General features: G+C 47.5%; 1 protein-coding gene across 3 annotated transcripts in view; it reads left to right on the forward strand.

Annotated features, from left to right (window-relative positions):
• LOC115090504 overlaps positions 1–13177 on the forward strand; it is a 991523-nt gene that overhangs the window by 600559 nt on the left and 377787 nt on the right. For all 3 annotated transcript variants that reach the window (XM_029599682.1, XM_029599683.1, XM_029599681.1), the window contains one exon: positions 5154–5318. In XM_029599682.1, the coding sequence (XP_029455542.1) occupies positions 5154–5318 (165 nt within the window). The remainder of the gene's footprint in view (positions 1–5153; positions 5319–13177) is intronic.

The raw sequence follows: 13177 nt of genomic DNA on the forward strand, positions 1-13177 counted from the left end.
GTGCTCTAGCATTCTATCTAGACCATACCCTGCCCACAGGAAAAGCACTCAATTGTTTGTCTCCTTCCATTCCACCAAATTGGGGCAGCCTGTGGGTAAGCTGACTCTCTCCTCCTGGTTAGCGGACTGCATATCCTTTTGCTATCAACAAGAAGGCATTCCACTTCAAGACCATGTTAAAGCACACTCTGTGAGGGCCATAGCGAGTTCAGTAGCACACCTACGCTCTGTGCCGCTTCCTGACATTGGCAGGGCTGCTACCTGGAGTTCTCTCCATACCTTTACAGCCCATTATTGCTTAGACAAGGCCGGAAGACAAGATTCCATCTTCGGCCAATCTGTCTTGCGCAACCTTTTTACAACTTTATGTACCAACACCCTTCCGCCTGCCCGTTAGGGTTCAGGATGCTGTCTACCAAATTCCTCCCCAATCCTTGTGCCTATTGCACATCTTGGATAAATTTGGTGCATTTCTTGGACATCCTCAGCTCGGTACTCACCCATATGTGAGGACTACCATCCTGCTTGTCCTGTGAGAAAGCAAATGTTGCTTACCTGTAACAGGTATTCTCACAGGACAGCAGGATGTTAGTCCTCATGAAACCCACCCACCTCCCCACAGTGTTGGATTCGTTATGTTTCTTATTTTATTTTTCAGCACTTCCTGTAGCTTTTAAACAAGACTGAAGGGGGACCCCTGCTGGCTGCAGGGTTAGTGCCATGCTGGGCATGCCCAGTTGGTGCCAGTCAAAGTTCTAGAAACTTTGACAAAAGTGTTCCGTGATTGGGCTCCATCTTGTGATGTCACCCATATGTGAGGACTAACTCCTGCTGTCCTGTGAGAACACCTGTTACAGGTAAGCAACATTTGCTATCATTTAAACATGATTCCAGATCAGTGATATCTTGCAAGGTATTTTCTCTGCATCCTTGGGGATTGATGCTATCACTGGAGTTAAGATTTATGGTGGATTGTAAGGAAAAAGGTCAGGGCATTGTTCATGCTCTCTACTTGCACTGCCTGTGCTTCCTCTGGATTGCTCCCAACACCATCAGTATTATCTATATCTCCCATCACCTCACTGGATGCTAAAATACTACTCCCTAAACCTTCCACATATTCTTCAGCTACTCAATTTCTGATTCAGTGAATCCCAGACAGGATTGTTCCTCTGAATCAATCATTGAAAATATTGCCTCCATTGCCTCAGAAGCAATAACTATAGAGAAGTGCACTTCTGGTTTTGCTGTTGCACTCCTGCTTTCCTGCCCTGCTAATACCAGCTTTTGCCCCTGCTCGAAAACAAAAGGAAGAGGAACAGGTGGTGTTGGCACATGCTGTCCAAATTTCAATTTCTTCTGGTTTGAACTGACTTCTACTGCTGGCATTCTATGGCTAAAAAGGTCTTTTATTTTTATGAGCAGGAATGCCTTTTTTCTTGTTGCTATTCCTTCCTCTGCCTTTTCCTTGCAGTGGCCTGAATGAATTTGAAGAGTCTACTGGGGGGGGGAGGGGATTAATATTACAAAAGAATTAATTGATACTATATCATCACTCACAGTACCACATTAGTGTGTGCAAAAATGTCTGTCACACACATACATGTGTGGGCCTTGTTGTACACCCAAAGAAGCAGACCCAATAAGACTGGCAGCATGGCAAGACTATTCTTTGCTTTAATCTACCTACTTATATCCTCACTACACTGCCCTGTCACAGATAGAGACAGAAAAATCACTGGCACTGCTTCAGTCTCCATTCCACTCCTACCCTGCTCTTGAGAACACAGAAAGCAATGCCACAGCTTCTGTCACACTGAGAGAATGAGACCACTAACTGCAGCAGAGATCAAAAAAAGCCCTTTTCAAGTGTCAAAGTGTTCAGTGCTGCTCCCCCAAGGGGAGGGGCTAGCACTTGATGATACTCCGTAGGCGGAGTTAGAGATCTGTCGTGGGTTAGTTCCCACAGAGTGGCAGTTGATAATACTGTTCTATTAGTGTAAAGAATGAACACTTAGTAAAATGGTGAATCCCTGGGCCGATGGCAGATGACAGTGCCCTCAAGTGGAGATTTTGAGAGGGACCACCGGCTAGGCTGGAGTATTTGAGACAAACACAGATAGTTCTTTATTAGACTGGAAGTAGAACCACCAGTGGTGGCAGTAGTGAGTCGATGTCTGGTAGGGCTGAAATCCTTCTGATACTGGAATATAATCTCTGGGTCGCTGAGCTGTAGAGAGAGACTAGAAGTAGTGAGTAGACAGGGTACACTGGATACAAGATGGTACACTCACAATAGTAGATATCTGCAATGGTCTCTATGCCACAGAGAGTCTTCAGTATATTCAGAAAAAAGAGCCGTAGGCGAGCACTGGTTCCTCTAAACAGTCTGTAATAAGAACTCACAATAGCTGTATTTGAAATGGCTTCTAGAGTAGGAGAGAGTCTGTAAAGGATTCTAGGAACATGGGCCCTCGTGGAGTGAGTACCGGTTCCTATCTGTAATCTTGCCAATATAACTCTCGATCTCCGTACCTGTGATAATGTCTTGGACGGAAGGGAGTCTTCAGAGCTATAGGAATGTAGGCCCTCATGGAGCGAGTACCAATTCCTATCTACAATAGGGCTCACTGTGTTCACGTCCGCGATCGCCTCCAGGCAATGAGGAGTCTTCTGAGTATTCAGGGACAAAGGCCCTCGAGGAGCGAGTACCGGATCCCATCTAACAATCTGAAATAAAGAATAGAGAGAGCTGAGCCCCTGAGGAGCGGGTACTCCTTGATAATACAATAGCAGAGTAGCTTGGTAGAATCGTAACTGGCAGAGGTAGATTCGAGTCCTTGCTAACTCATTAGAGGTTAGCAAAACCTCTAACGAGGTCTAAAGTGAAAATGGATGACGTCACTGTGGGGGGACGCCCCCAAGGTTCGCGCCCTTACTGGTACAAAGTGTGGAGCGCGCGCACTCACGCGCCCTTACATCATTAGGAACATGGCGGGTCCGTAACTTCAAGCCAGCTCGGAGGTTCCGACGAGATGTGGTAGGAGAACTCTGTGTTAGCAACTGTCTGTCAGACCTGGAGGGAGTCGCCACCGAAGTAGAGAGGGTGGAGCAAGGGTGAGAAACAGGCACGAATGCAACACCAAGCTTACTTTTTTAAAGCTTTTTTAAAATTCTGATAGAGCTTTTGAAAAGAAAGGCTTCCCTACAAACTGCCAGAAAGCAAATAGAGAGTTTCTTAGACATGCTTACACCTTTTAGTTGGAGGATGTCACCGTCACTTGATCCAGATGGCAGCTATAGGCTAGTTAAAAAGATGCTTCACCATGATTTGGCATCCATCTGGTCTCTTTGCCAACTTTTCCTGCCTTGTCTCCCAGCAGGCTATGGTGTCATATAGGCAAGAGTTGATTGTTAATAGTTACCGGTTAGACCCTACAACTGTTGCTTGTTTATTCAACACAGCTATAGACTTGAATGGGAAATCTAAACAAATGAGATAACAATTGTCATTCAAATTCATGGGTACCCTCCAATCATTTCAGGGTCCACAGATGAAACAAAAATGGACTCATTTGTTGCATTTTACCCATTCATTAAAAAAAAAAAAAAAGCACATTTTTATGAATTGCATTTCAAAAAGAATCTTACCTTATAAGGTAGTTCTTTTTGTGCCCCAGATATGAAGGCTATAGTGAATAGATTCCAGAAAGGGGATGTTGATTTAAGCTTCTTCTTTCTTCACTACCTATCCTACTATATCTTTAATTTAATTTCTACTCCATCCATGTATTTTTTATGTATCTTCCCATCTTTTCCACCTTTTCCACAACTTAGGTGAAGACGGAAATGGCAGCATCTGTGCTAAATTTGTCTATGAATCAACTCATGCTAATGGTTTTGTTGATCTTAATTTCCCTTTGTGATGAAATCAGTACCACATGTTTAGTTTCTTCCTTCCCACACCTCCCCTACTTCAAAATTGTTTTCTTTTAAATAAAGATTTTTTTTTGTGTGCAACTGCAACAATTGTTGCGTTCACATTTCCTTGCATAGGATTAACAATTGCTTGTTGACCCATTTTAACCCCTTTTGAGCATCATCTTCAAAGTGTAACTGTCCTTGACAATGAAAGAGACCTTCCTATTGTCGAGTCTTTCCAGGCAATCTTTAACATGGAGTCAAATGGCTTTCAGATGGAGGAGCTGGCTGTAGGAGGAAGACAAAGTGGCCTGTTGTTTCTGAGTGACTTTGCCAGAGTTTCCCTTTTCTTTCTGCAAATGGTGCATTTCTATAGCAGATGACAGATGACATTTTGACAGGCACAATATGCTTTGAACTGTTGTGTCAGATAATTCTTTTGTCTTGATTTTTCCCAGCGTAGTGGTACATCTCCTTAGGATGCTGATATGCATATTGTTTGCTTTCCATATAGTGTGATGAAGCCCGCTATCCTCCCTTTCTCTCTCTGCCTTTCTTGTACAGATTCTTTGCCTACATGTAGCTGTTCCAGATGGAAAGGCAGGCAATGCTGCTTTTAACTTTTCCTTTAACTTTTTGATCATCATAGTTAAAAATTAAATAATTAAGAAAAAAATTTAAGGTAAAGAATTCTGTGGAAACAAATGTTTAGGTCTTATATGGAACAGAGTTTTTGAATTTAAACAAGTATGTCCACCAGAAAAAAGGAAGATTCAGTTTTAATGATATTCTATCCATTTTGAATATATCTAGTTAAGTGGCAGGATATCTGGCGACACACAGCCAGATAACTTTACTAATCTACAGCAGGTCTAACGTTATTTGGCTAACTTAGCTGGTCATAATTAAAAATCAGCTAAATTAGCTGGATAATATAACTCCTCCCTGAAATTCCCCCAGAACTTCTCTTTTTATCCAGCTAGATTATAGCCGCATAATGACTTATCTGGCTATAATCTAGCCAGACAAGTGGCTCATGATGCCAAAATGTACCATTTAGATGGATAACTTGTGAGTTATCCATCTAAATGGCGTTGACTATTGAGCCCCTACAGTTTTTGGTATATTGCTTTATTGGTTTGATGCTCCTGATGCTATCATATTTACAGCACTAATTGAGGAAATTCCTGCAGAGCACACTATAATTGACTCATTTTTTTATATTTCTGCAGAAGTCACAGAGACCCCTTGTGATGAGTCATCGCAAGTGTCCACACTCAGTAATGAGGCATTGATTGCTTTTGATGAACTTGATGAGATTATGCCATATACTGGCTCCTCTTTGTCTCAGTGTAACACAAATGATGTATCCTATAAAGACTTCTCGCCTGTTTCAGGTATTTTTCTTGCCTTTTTTTTTAAATACTGATGTCCTTATTGAGTAAGTCAGTAAATGGGAAAGTTATCTGGATAAAATTACCCAGATAACTTTAACCAGATATTTAGCAGATCTTGCCCAGGTTAGTATTCCATTGAATATACCCAAATAAAGTTATCTAGATAACTTTAGGACAGGTATTTGTCTGACCAGACTTACCTGGCTAACTTTTTCCAGGCAGCGCTGAATATCAGTGCTGTCTGGACAAAGTTAAACCATACACCATGAATGCTTCTAGCACCAATTCTTTTTACTCAGGTAAATTTTGTCCAGACAATGAGTTGCCTGGACAAAATTTAGCCAGATATTGGTGGCAAATATTCAAAGTTCTGGTTTTGTTTGACTCCAAAAGTTAACTGGACAAACCCATTGAATATCGACTTATCAAATTTTTAAAATTTCCATTCTCCAGTGATGCTGCAGACATAACACTTTTGTACTGCTGCTGCTACAGGAAATAGTAGGGCACTTATAGAAAACCAGAGTTTGGGTTTTTCAAGACTGGTAAATCCAGTTCTGGCTTGACCTCAGTGCATGCGGTACTTGCAGTTCTGAAACCCCTATTGCATTCCCTAAGAAAACAAAACTATAAATTTCCTGGCGTGTAGCCAGATGGATTCAGAACAAATGGGTATAGTATGCTCGTGCTAGCAGTTGGAGACGGATCTGACGTCAGCACGGGTATATATACCCCCACAGGAAGCGTAGCAACTTAGTAATTTCCGTCTCCAAAGCAGTTTGGAGAGCCTGCACGCTCGCTGAGCGTGTTTCCAATCTACTTTCTATTTTCTACTTTCTTCTTACTAAACTTCTACAGCACCATCGAGCCCTGCACTCCTGCGGTGATACCCTTGGGGTCCCTCCCCCAGTTGAGTTTCCCGGGGTGATTTCCGTGATCCCCCAGAGGTTTAAGTCCTCGGTCCGGTGGCCGAATTGCGGCAGGGACGTAACCCCCGGGCGAGGCTCGGGCGGGGCGAACGAGGCGCCTCGGTCCCGGCGTGGACGAGGCAGCGGGTGCATTTCCTCAAAGCGCAGCGGTGAAGGTACTTGCCCTCTCCCCCCGCAGCCGGAGACCGCCCGGGTTCCAGCCAGGAAGCGCCGAGGATCAGGTAAGGTGTACATCTCTAACTCTTTGGTCTCCGAGGAACGAGGATCGGCGGCGTGGCCTGTAGGCGGCACTCCGGGGAAGGGCGCCATTTTGTTGGCCTTGCTCAGGTATTGAGCGCCCATGATAGGCTACTGTCTATGACTTCGTGCATATTATATTATTGTGCGTATATGGCTAACCGCATATTGCATATTATTAAGCGTATATTGCTAGCCGCATATTGCTGGGAGCATATTGGATAACATTGAGCGTATATTGCTAGCCGCATATTGCTGAGAGCATATTGGATATCATTGAGCGTATATTGCTGCCCCATATTATTGAGTGCTGCCGCATATTATTGAGCGCCTGTTGTATTAAGCGTATATTGCTGCCGCGTATTGTAAAGCACCTGTTGTATTGAACCCCTGTTAGGTTAAGCGTATATTGCTGCCACATATTATTAAGCGCCTGTTATATTAAGCGTATATTGCTGCCGCATAGGATTAAGCGCCTATTATATTGAGCGCATATTGCTGCCGCTTATCATTAAGCGCATATTTTTCAATGGAACAGAACGCCTCAGCGTCGTCAGCAGGGGCGCCTCCTGCCTCCGGCATTAAAGCCCTCGGCCTCTGCTCTGCATGCCAGCTTAGAGCAACGCACAGTGAAGAGCCAGACTCCCTTTGTGCCCAATGTGAGGAGGCCGTGGGACCCTCGGGCCAGGACCAGTCTCAGCCACGATTTGCTGACAGTTCCCCAGGAGCTACCCCGGATTTAGCGGGCAGCCTCGACCAACCTGGAATCCAGGGGGATCTCGTACCCCGGCGATTAGAGACCGCTTCCATTTCCTGGGTGGATCTCTTTAAGGGGATTCATGCCTTTGTACAGATGCAAACAGCTTCCCATCCAGGCCCTGCTGTTCCTGCTGCTGCTGCGGTTGCGGCTCCAGCTGATCCTGTTCCGGGACCCTCACGCCCTTATCGTGAGTGGGACCTCCCGCCTCCAGACAGTCCGGATCAGACGGACCCTGATGTTTCACCGGACGAGTCCGAACTCCCGGACGAGGGGGAACTTCCCTCAGGGATTGAGCCATATAGAACCATGAGGCGGTTCTTCCCTAAAGAGGATCTCTCCGACCTGGTATCTCAGTGCCTGGCGGAGTTGGATATTACAGGTCCCAGCGCTACGGTACCCGCTGCGCAGAACCCCCTGCTGGAAGGTCTTCGTCCTACAGCCCGCCATTTTCCATTCTTGCAAGCGGCACAACAACTGATTGATTTAGAATGGGCTGCACCAGCGGCCTCCTTCAAAGGGGGTCGGGCCCTGACAGGCATGTACCCCCTGGCGCTGGCTATCCAGGAGCTGCTGGCATGCCCTCAGGTGGACGCCTTGATTAGCGCTGTGGTCAAGCGCACCACCATTCCAGTTGAGGGGGGGCGGCCCTCAAGGAGCCTCATGACCGGCGACTGGACGCCATTCTGAAACAGACTTTTGAGGTGGCAGCTCTATCTTTGCGGATCGCAACCTGCTGCACGGTGGTGACGCGTTCCTGTTTGTCACAGGTCAGGAACAATGCTCCAGCAGCAGACATGGAGTCAGCTCTCTCGTTCCTCACGGATGCTGCATCTGACCTAGTCCGGACAACAGCCAAGGGGATCTCATCCTCCGTAGCCGCCAGGAGGCAGCTCTGGATCCGGAATTGGTCAGCCGATGCTCCTTCGAAGACACGCCTCACCAGATTGCCCTTTAAGGGCTCTTTCCTGTTTGGCAGTGACCTTGATAGACTGGCCAGCACATGGGGCGCCTCTCCAGTACCTCGCCTGCCGGAAGATCGGTTCCGAAGGCACCAGCGCGCCTTTCCAAGGCCCTCCAGGGGTAGGAGTTCCCAGCGCTTCACTCCCTACAGGAGTCGCTACCAGGCACCTCGCCCTCAGGCCCGGAATCAGTCCTTTCGGGCCAAGCAGCGCAAGAGGGGAGCCGGCCCGGGCTCAGGTCCCGGCCTCGCCTCACAATGAGAATCCGCCGATTCATCTGGGGGATGGAGCCATAGGGGGCAGGTTAACCCTCTTCTACCCCAGATGGGTCGAGATTACGTCGGACCAGTGGGTCCTCGCCATTATCCGAGAGGGGTATTATCTGGACTTTCATCACCTCCCTCCGGACAGGTTTGTGGAATCTTCATGTCCCATACACAAGAAGGCAGCATTGGAAACTACCCTGGCGAGGCTCCTGTCCTTGAAAGCCATCATCCCAGTACCTGCATGGGAAGTGAATTCTGGACACTATTCTATTTATTTCATGGTACCCAAGAAAGGGGGCACCTTTTGGCCTGTACTGGACCTCAAGACAGTAAATCGATACTTAAGGGTCCCGAGGTTTCGTATGGAAACTCTGCGCTCAGTCAAGAATGCAGTACAGCCAGGAGAATTCCTCACGGCCCTAGACTTGTCAGAAGCCTACCTGCATATCCCGATCCATCCGGAGCATCAGCGCTACCTACGCTTCAAGGTTCTAGGACGCCACTTCCAATTCCGGGCTCTGCGTTTCGGGTTAGCCACGTCACCGGGGACCTTCACCAAGGTGGTCGTAGTGGTAGCAGCAGCACTCAGACGGGAGGGAATCCTTGTCCATCCCTACCTAGACAATTGGCTGATCAGGGTGAAATCCCGAGAGGAGAGCCATCGGGCAACCGACAGGGTGATCGCCCTTTTGGAAAGCTTGGGCTGGGTAGTTAACCTCAGCAAGAGTTGCCTACAGCCTTCCCAGTCACTAGAATACCTGGGAGTCCAGTTCGACACCCAAGCAGACACAGTCAGTCTCACGGCCAAGAGAAGGTTAAAACTTCAGACGCGTCTCCGGTACTTGATGGGAGCCAGTCGGCCCACAGCTTGGGATTATCTGCAGGTTCTCGGCCTCATGGCATCCACCCTGGAAGTGGTACCTTGGGCAAGGGCCCATATGAGACCTCTCCAACGCTCCCTGCTCTCTCGCTGGAGCCCCCGCTTTCGGAACTATTCCACGCACCTACCTCTGCCAGCCAGAGTACGGACCCAGTTACAGTGGTGGTTGCAGTCCAACCACACGAGCAGGGGGTCGAAGATGTCCTCCCCCACGTGGACTCTGCTCACCACAGATGCCAGCCTGAGCGGCTGGGGAGCACACTGCAAAGAACTCACCGCACAAGGGCGGTGGAACAGAGAAGAGTCAGTGTGGAACATCAACCGTCTAGAGGCCCGGGCAGTCCGATTGGCATGCCTACGATTTGCTCACAGACTAAAGAACAGAGCAGTCAGAGTGATGTCCGACAACGCCACCACGGTGGCATACATCAATCGTCAGGGCAGAACCAGAAGCCAACAGGTATCTCTGGAGATAGTCCCGCTGATGGCTTGGGCAGAGGCGAATCTTCAGGATATCTCCGCCGTCCACATTGCCGGGAAGGACAACACCGCGGCAGACTTCCTCAGCAGAGAAAGCCTAGATCCGGGAGAGTGGCAGCTGTCACCCACAGCCTTCCAGATGATTGTGGATCACTGGGGGATTCCGGACATTGACTTACTAGCAGACAGGTCCAATGCTCAAGTACCCAGCTACGTCAGCCGCAAGCGCGACCCGTTCTCACACAGAATCGATGCACTGGTTCAGCCATGGCCTCCAGGGACTCTGCTATACGCCTTTCCTCCGTGGCCTCTGCTGGGCGCCATCATCCACAAGATTCAGAAACACCGGGGCCTAGTTCTTCTAGTGGCACCAGACTGGCCAAGAAGACCCTGGTACGCGGACATGAGAAGACTACTGGCAGGGGAGCCCCTTCCCATGCCTCCTCTCCGGGACCTTCTACGTCAAGGTCCCATCCTCCACGAGGATCCGGCTCAATTCTCTCTTACGGTCTGGCCATTGAGAGGGCTAGACTGAAGAAAAGAGGTTACTCGGAGCCCGTGATAGATACACTCCTCTGAGCCCGCACGTTTTCCACATCTCTCACCTACGTCAGGATCTGGAGAGTATTTGAAGCATGATACGACACTCATGGCACCAATCCACATGCGACCACAATCCCTATTGTTCTGGATTTCCTGCAGGATGGGCTTCAGAAGGGTCTCTCCCTCAGCTCCATCAAGGTTCAGGTGGCTGCACTGTCTTGCTACGGTCCCAGGAGGGACGGCAAGACCATTGCTAAGCACCCAGATGTTTCTCGCTTCCTGAAAGGAGTCAAGCACATTCATCCGCCACTGAAGTGGCCAGTGCCTCTGTGGAACCTCAACCTTGTTTTGGATTTCCTCGCGGGATCCACCTTCAGACCCCTTCGGGGCTTGTCTCTCCGTTCTCTAACCTTGAAGATGGTATTCTTGCTGGCAGTATGTTCCGCACGCCGCATCTCGGAGCTACAGGCACTGTCCTGCCGTGATCCTTTTCTCAGAATCACTCCGGAGGCTATCCATCTTCGCACGGTTCCTTCCTTTCTACCTAAAGTGGTCTCACAGTTTCACCTTAATCAAACCATATCCTTGCCTACCACGGCGGGGTTGAAGAAATCTGAAGAAGGGCGTTTACTGCACCATCTTGACATAGGCAGAATGCTGCCCAGATATCTGGAAATGACACAAGAAGTACGAAAGACGGACCATCTGTTCGTCCTGCACAGCGGGAAAAGACAAGGTGAAGCGGCCTCTCGGCCCACCATCGCCCGCTAGATTAAAGAAGTTATCAGAGCAGCTTACGTAGAGGCCGGGAAGTCTCTGCCTCTACAAGTCAAGGCTCATTCTACCAGAGCACAAGCGGCATCTTGGGCAGAATCCAGGATGCTGTCGCCTGCAGAAATATGTAAAGCGGCAACGTGGTCCTCCCTCCATACCTTCTCCAGGTTCTACCGTCTGGATGTCCAGGCCAGGGAGGACACAGCATTTGCAAGGGCGGTCCTACATGGTCCTCAGGCAGCCTCCCGCCCAGGCTGGGAGTAAAGCTTTTGTACATCCCATTTGTTCTGAGTCCATCTGGCTACACGCCAGGAAATGTTGAGATTACTTACCTGATAATCTCCTTTTCCTTAGTGTAGACAGATGGACTCAGCATCCTGCCCAGCTGCCTGTGTACATGGGTTTCACTGATTCAAGGTAAGCCATGTCATCTGTTTCCATAAGAGCGTCCCCTTTGCCAGGTGTCGACGCCTTCCGGTTGGGAATGCTGGCGGTCTCCAGCTACTATCAATCGGTCAGGGGAATCCTGTTTCACTATTTCACTGAGCGTCAGTACACACATCCATAACAGCTTTTGCAAGGAAGATTACTAAGTTGCTATGCTTCCTGTGGGGGTATATATACCCGTGCTGACGTCAGATCCATCTCCAACTGCTAGCACGAGCATACTATACCCATTTGTTCTGAGTCCATCTGTCTACACTAAGGAAAAGGAGATTATCAGGTAAGTAACCTCAACATTCATGCATATTGTGAGGTTAAACCAGGAGCCAATTGGCAACACTAATATATAAAATAAGATCAAGTGCAAGTGATTTTAGTGGTCATCTTTCAGGAAAAACCTAGACTGGTGAATGATTGGTGTAGCCAACATGGGTTTTTTTTTTTGTAACATCACATGTGAGCCCTGAGACTGGTCCCATTTTGTTATACAGAGGTACATCTCTGCAGTACAATACTGCTGGCCTCAGGGTCCACTGGCATCATTTTGAAATGAAGATCCAGTGGGGCATGACCAATTTAGGATTGCTTCTGCTTCTCAGATTCACAGATGAGGTAAGAAGTTGGGGAGGAGCCTAGGGTGGAGGTTGTGCAACGCTTTGATGGTGGTAGCAATAGTAACAGAGTTGATGGTGGCAGGGCAGACTCAACATTTTTTTGTTTTTTCTTTATTTGTTTCATTTTAAATAGATAAAACAAATAAGAAAAAGAAACAAAAATAATTTAAAAAAGAAAATAATGAACCAGAAAACAACATGCAACAAAAATGTTCAGTGCACACAGTAGAGAGGAATAAAATTCCCAATTAGCTCTTTATTTTCACCACATAGAATACAAAGGGGTCCATTTTCAGCCACTCTGCGGTAAAGCTAATTAGCCAACTAGCTTTATCTGGTTAACTAGACAAGTATATTCAGTGGCACAGTTATCTGGCTAATGCTAAATATCAGTGTTAGCCAGATAACTTATCCGGCTAACGCTGTTCTTCCCAGGAGTGTCTCCTACCTGCCCCTGGAAAGTCCCCCCACTTATCCAGCTAAATTCTAGCCAGATAAATAGTCATCCATCAAAATGGCTTTTGCATATCGACTTCACACTTTTCAGTTCATAGATTAACAAGGAGCATAGATCTTCTAGTTGTACAAGGTTGATTACTCAAACTACTGAAAGGCGTTTATGCAGATGTTAAATTCTCAGTATGATGTCATTCTAAGATCTCCCCTTTTGGGTCAGGTTTAACCTTTATCTCTTTAGATTAGAATGAAAACTTCAATGCTCTGACATAAAGGTGAATTTTAAAAGCCCAAGATGTGCCAAAACTGGGAGATACGCGAATATATTGGGCTGGCACACACCGAGCAGATTTTAAAAGCCGCCTGAGTTCGCACATTTCTCCCGCTGTTTGCACAGATGGGCGTGATGTGGGCATGGTCTGGCTGTGGCATGGATGTTCCTGGATTTCATACTGAAATCTGCGCATAAATACTTAGCATACAGGTGTGTGCCAGAGTCCCATGCTGGGTAACTTTA

Source organism: Rhinatrema bivittatum, chromosome 4 (assembly GCF_901001135.1).
Source record: "Rhinatrema bivittatum chromosome 4, aRhiBiv1.1, whole genome shotgun sequence".
In the NCBI taxonomy this organism is placed as follows: Eukaryota; Metazoa; Chordata; class Amphibia; order Gymnophiona; family Rhinatrematidae; genus Rhinatrema; species Rhinatrema bivittatum.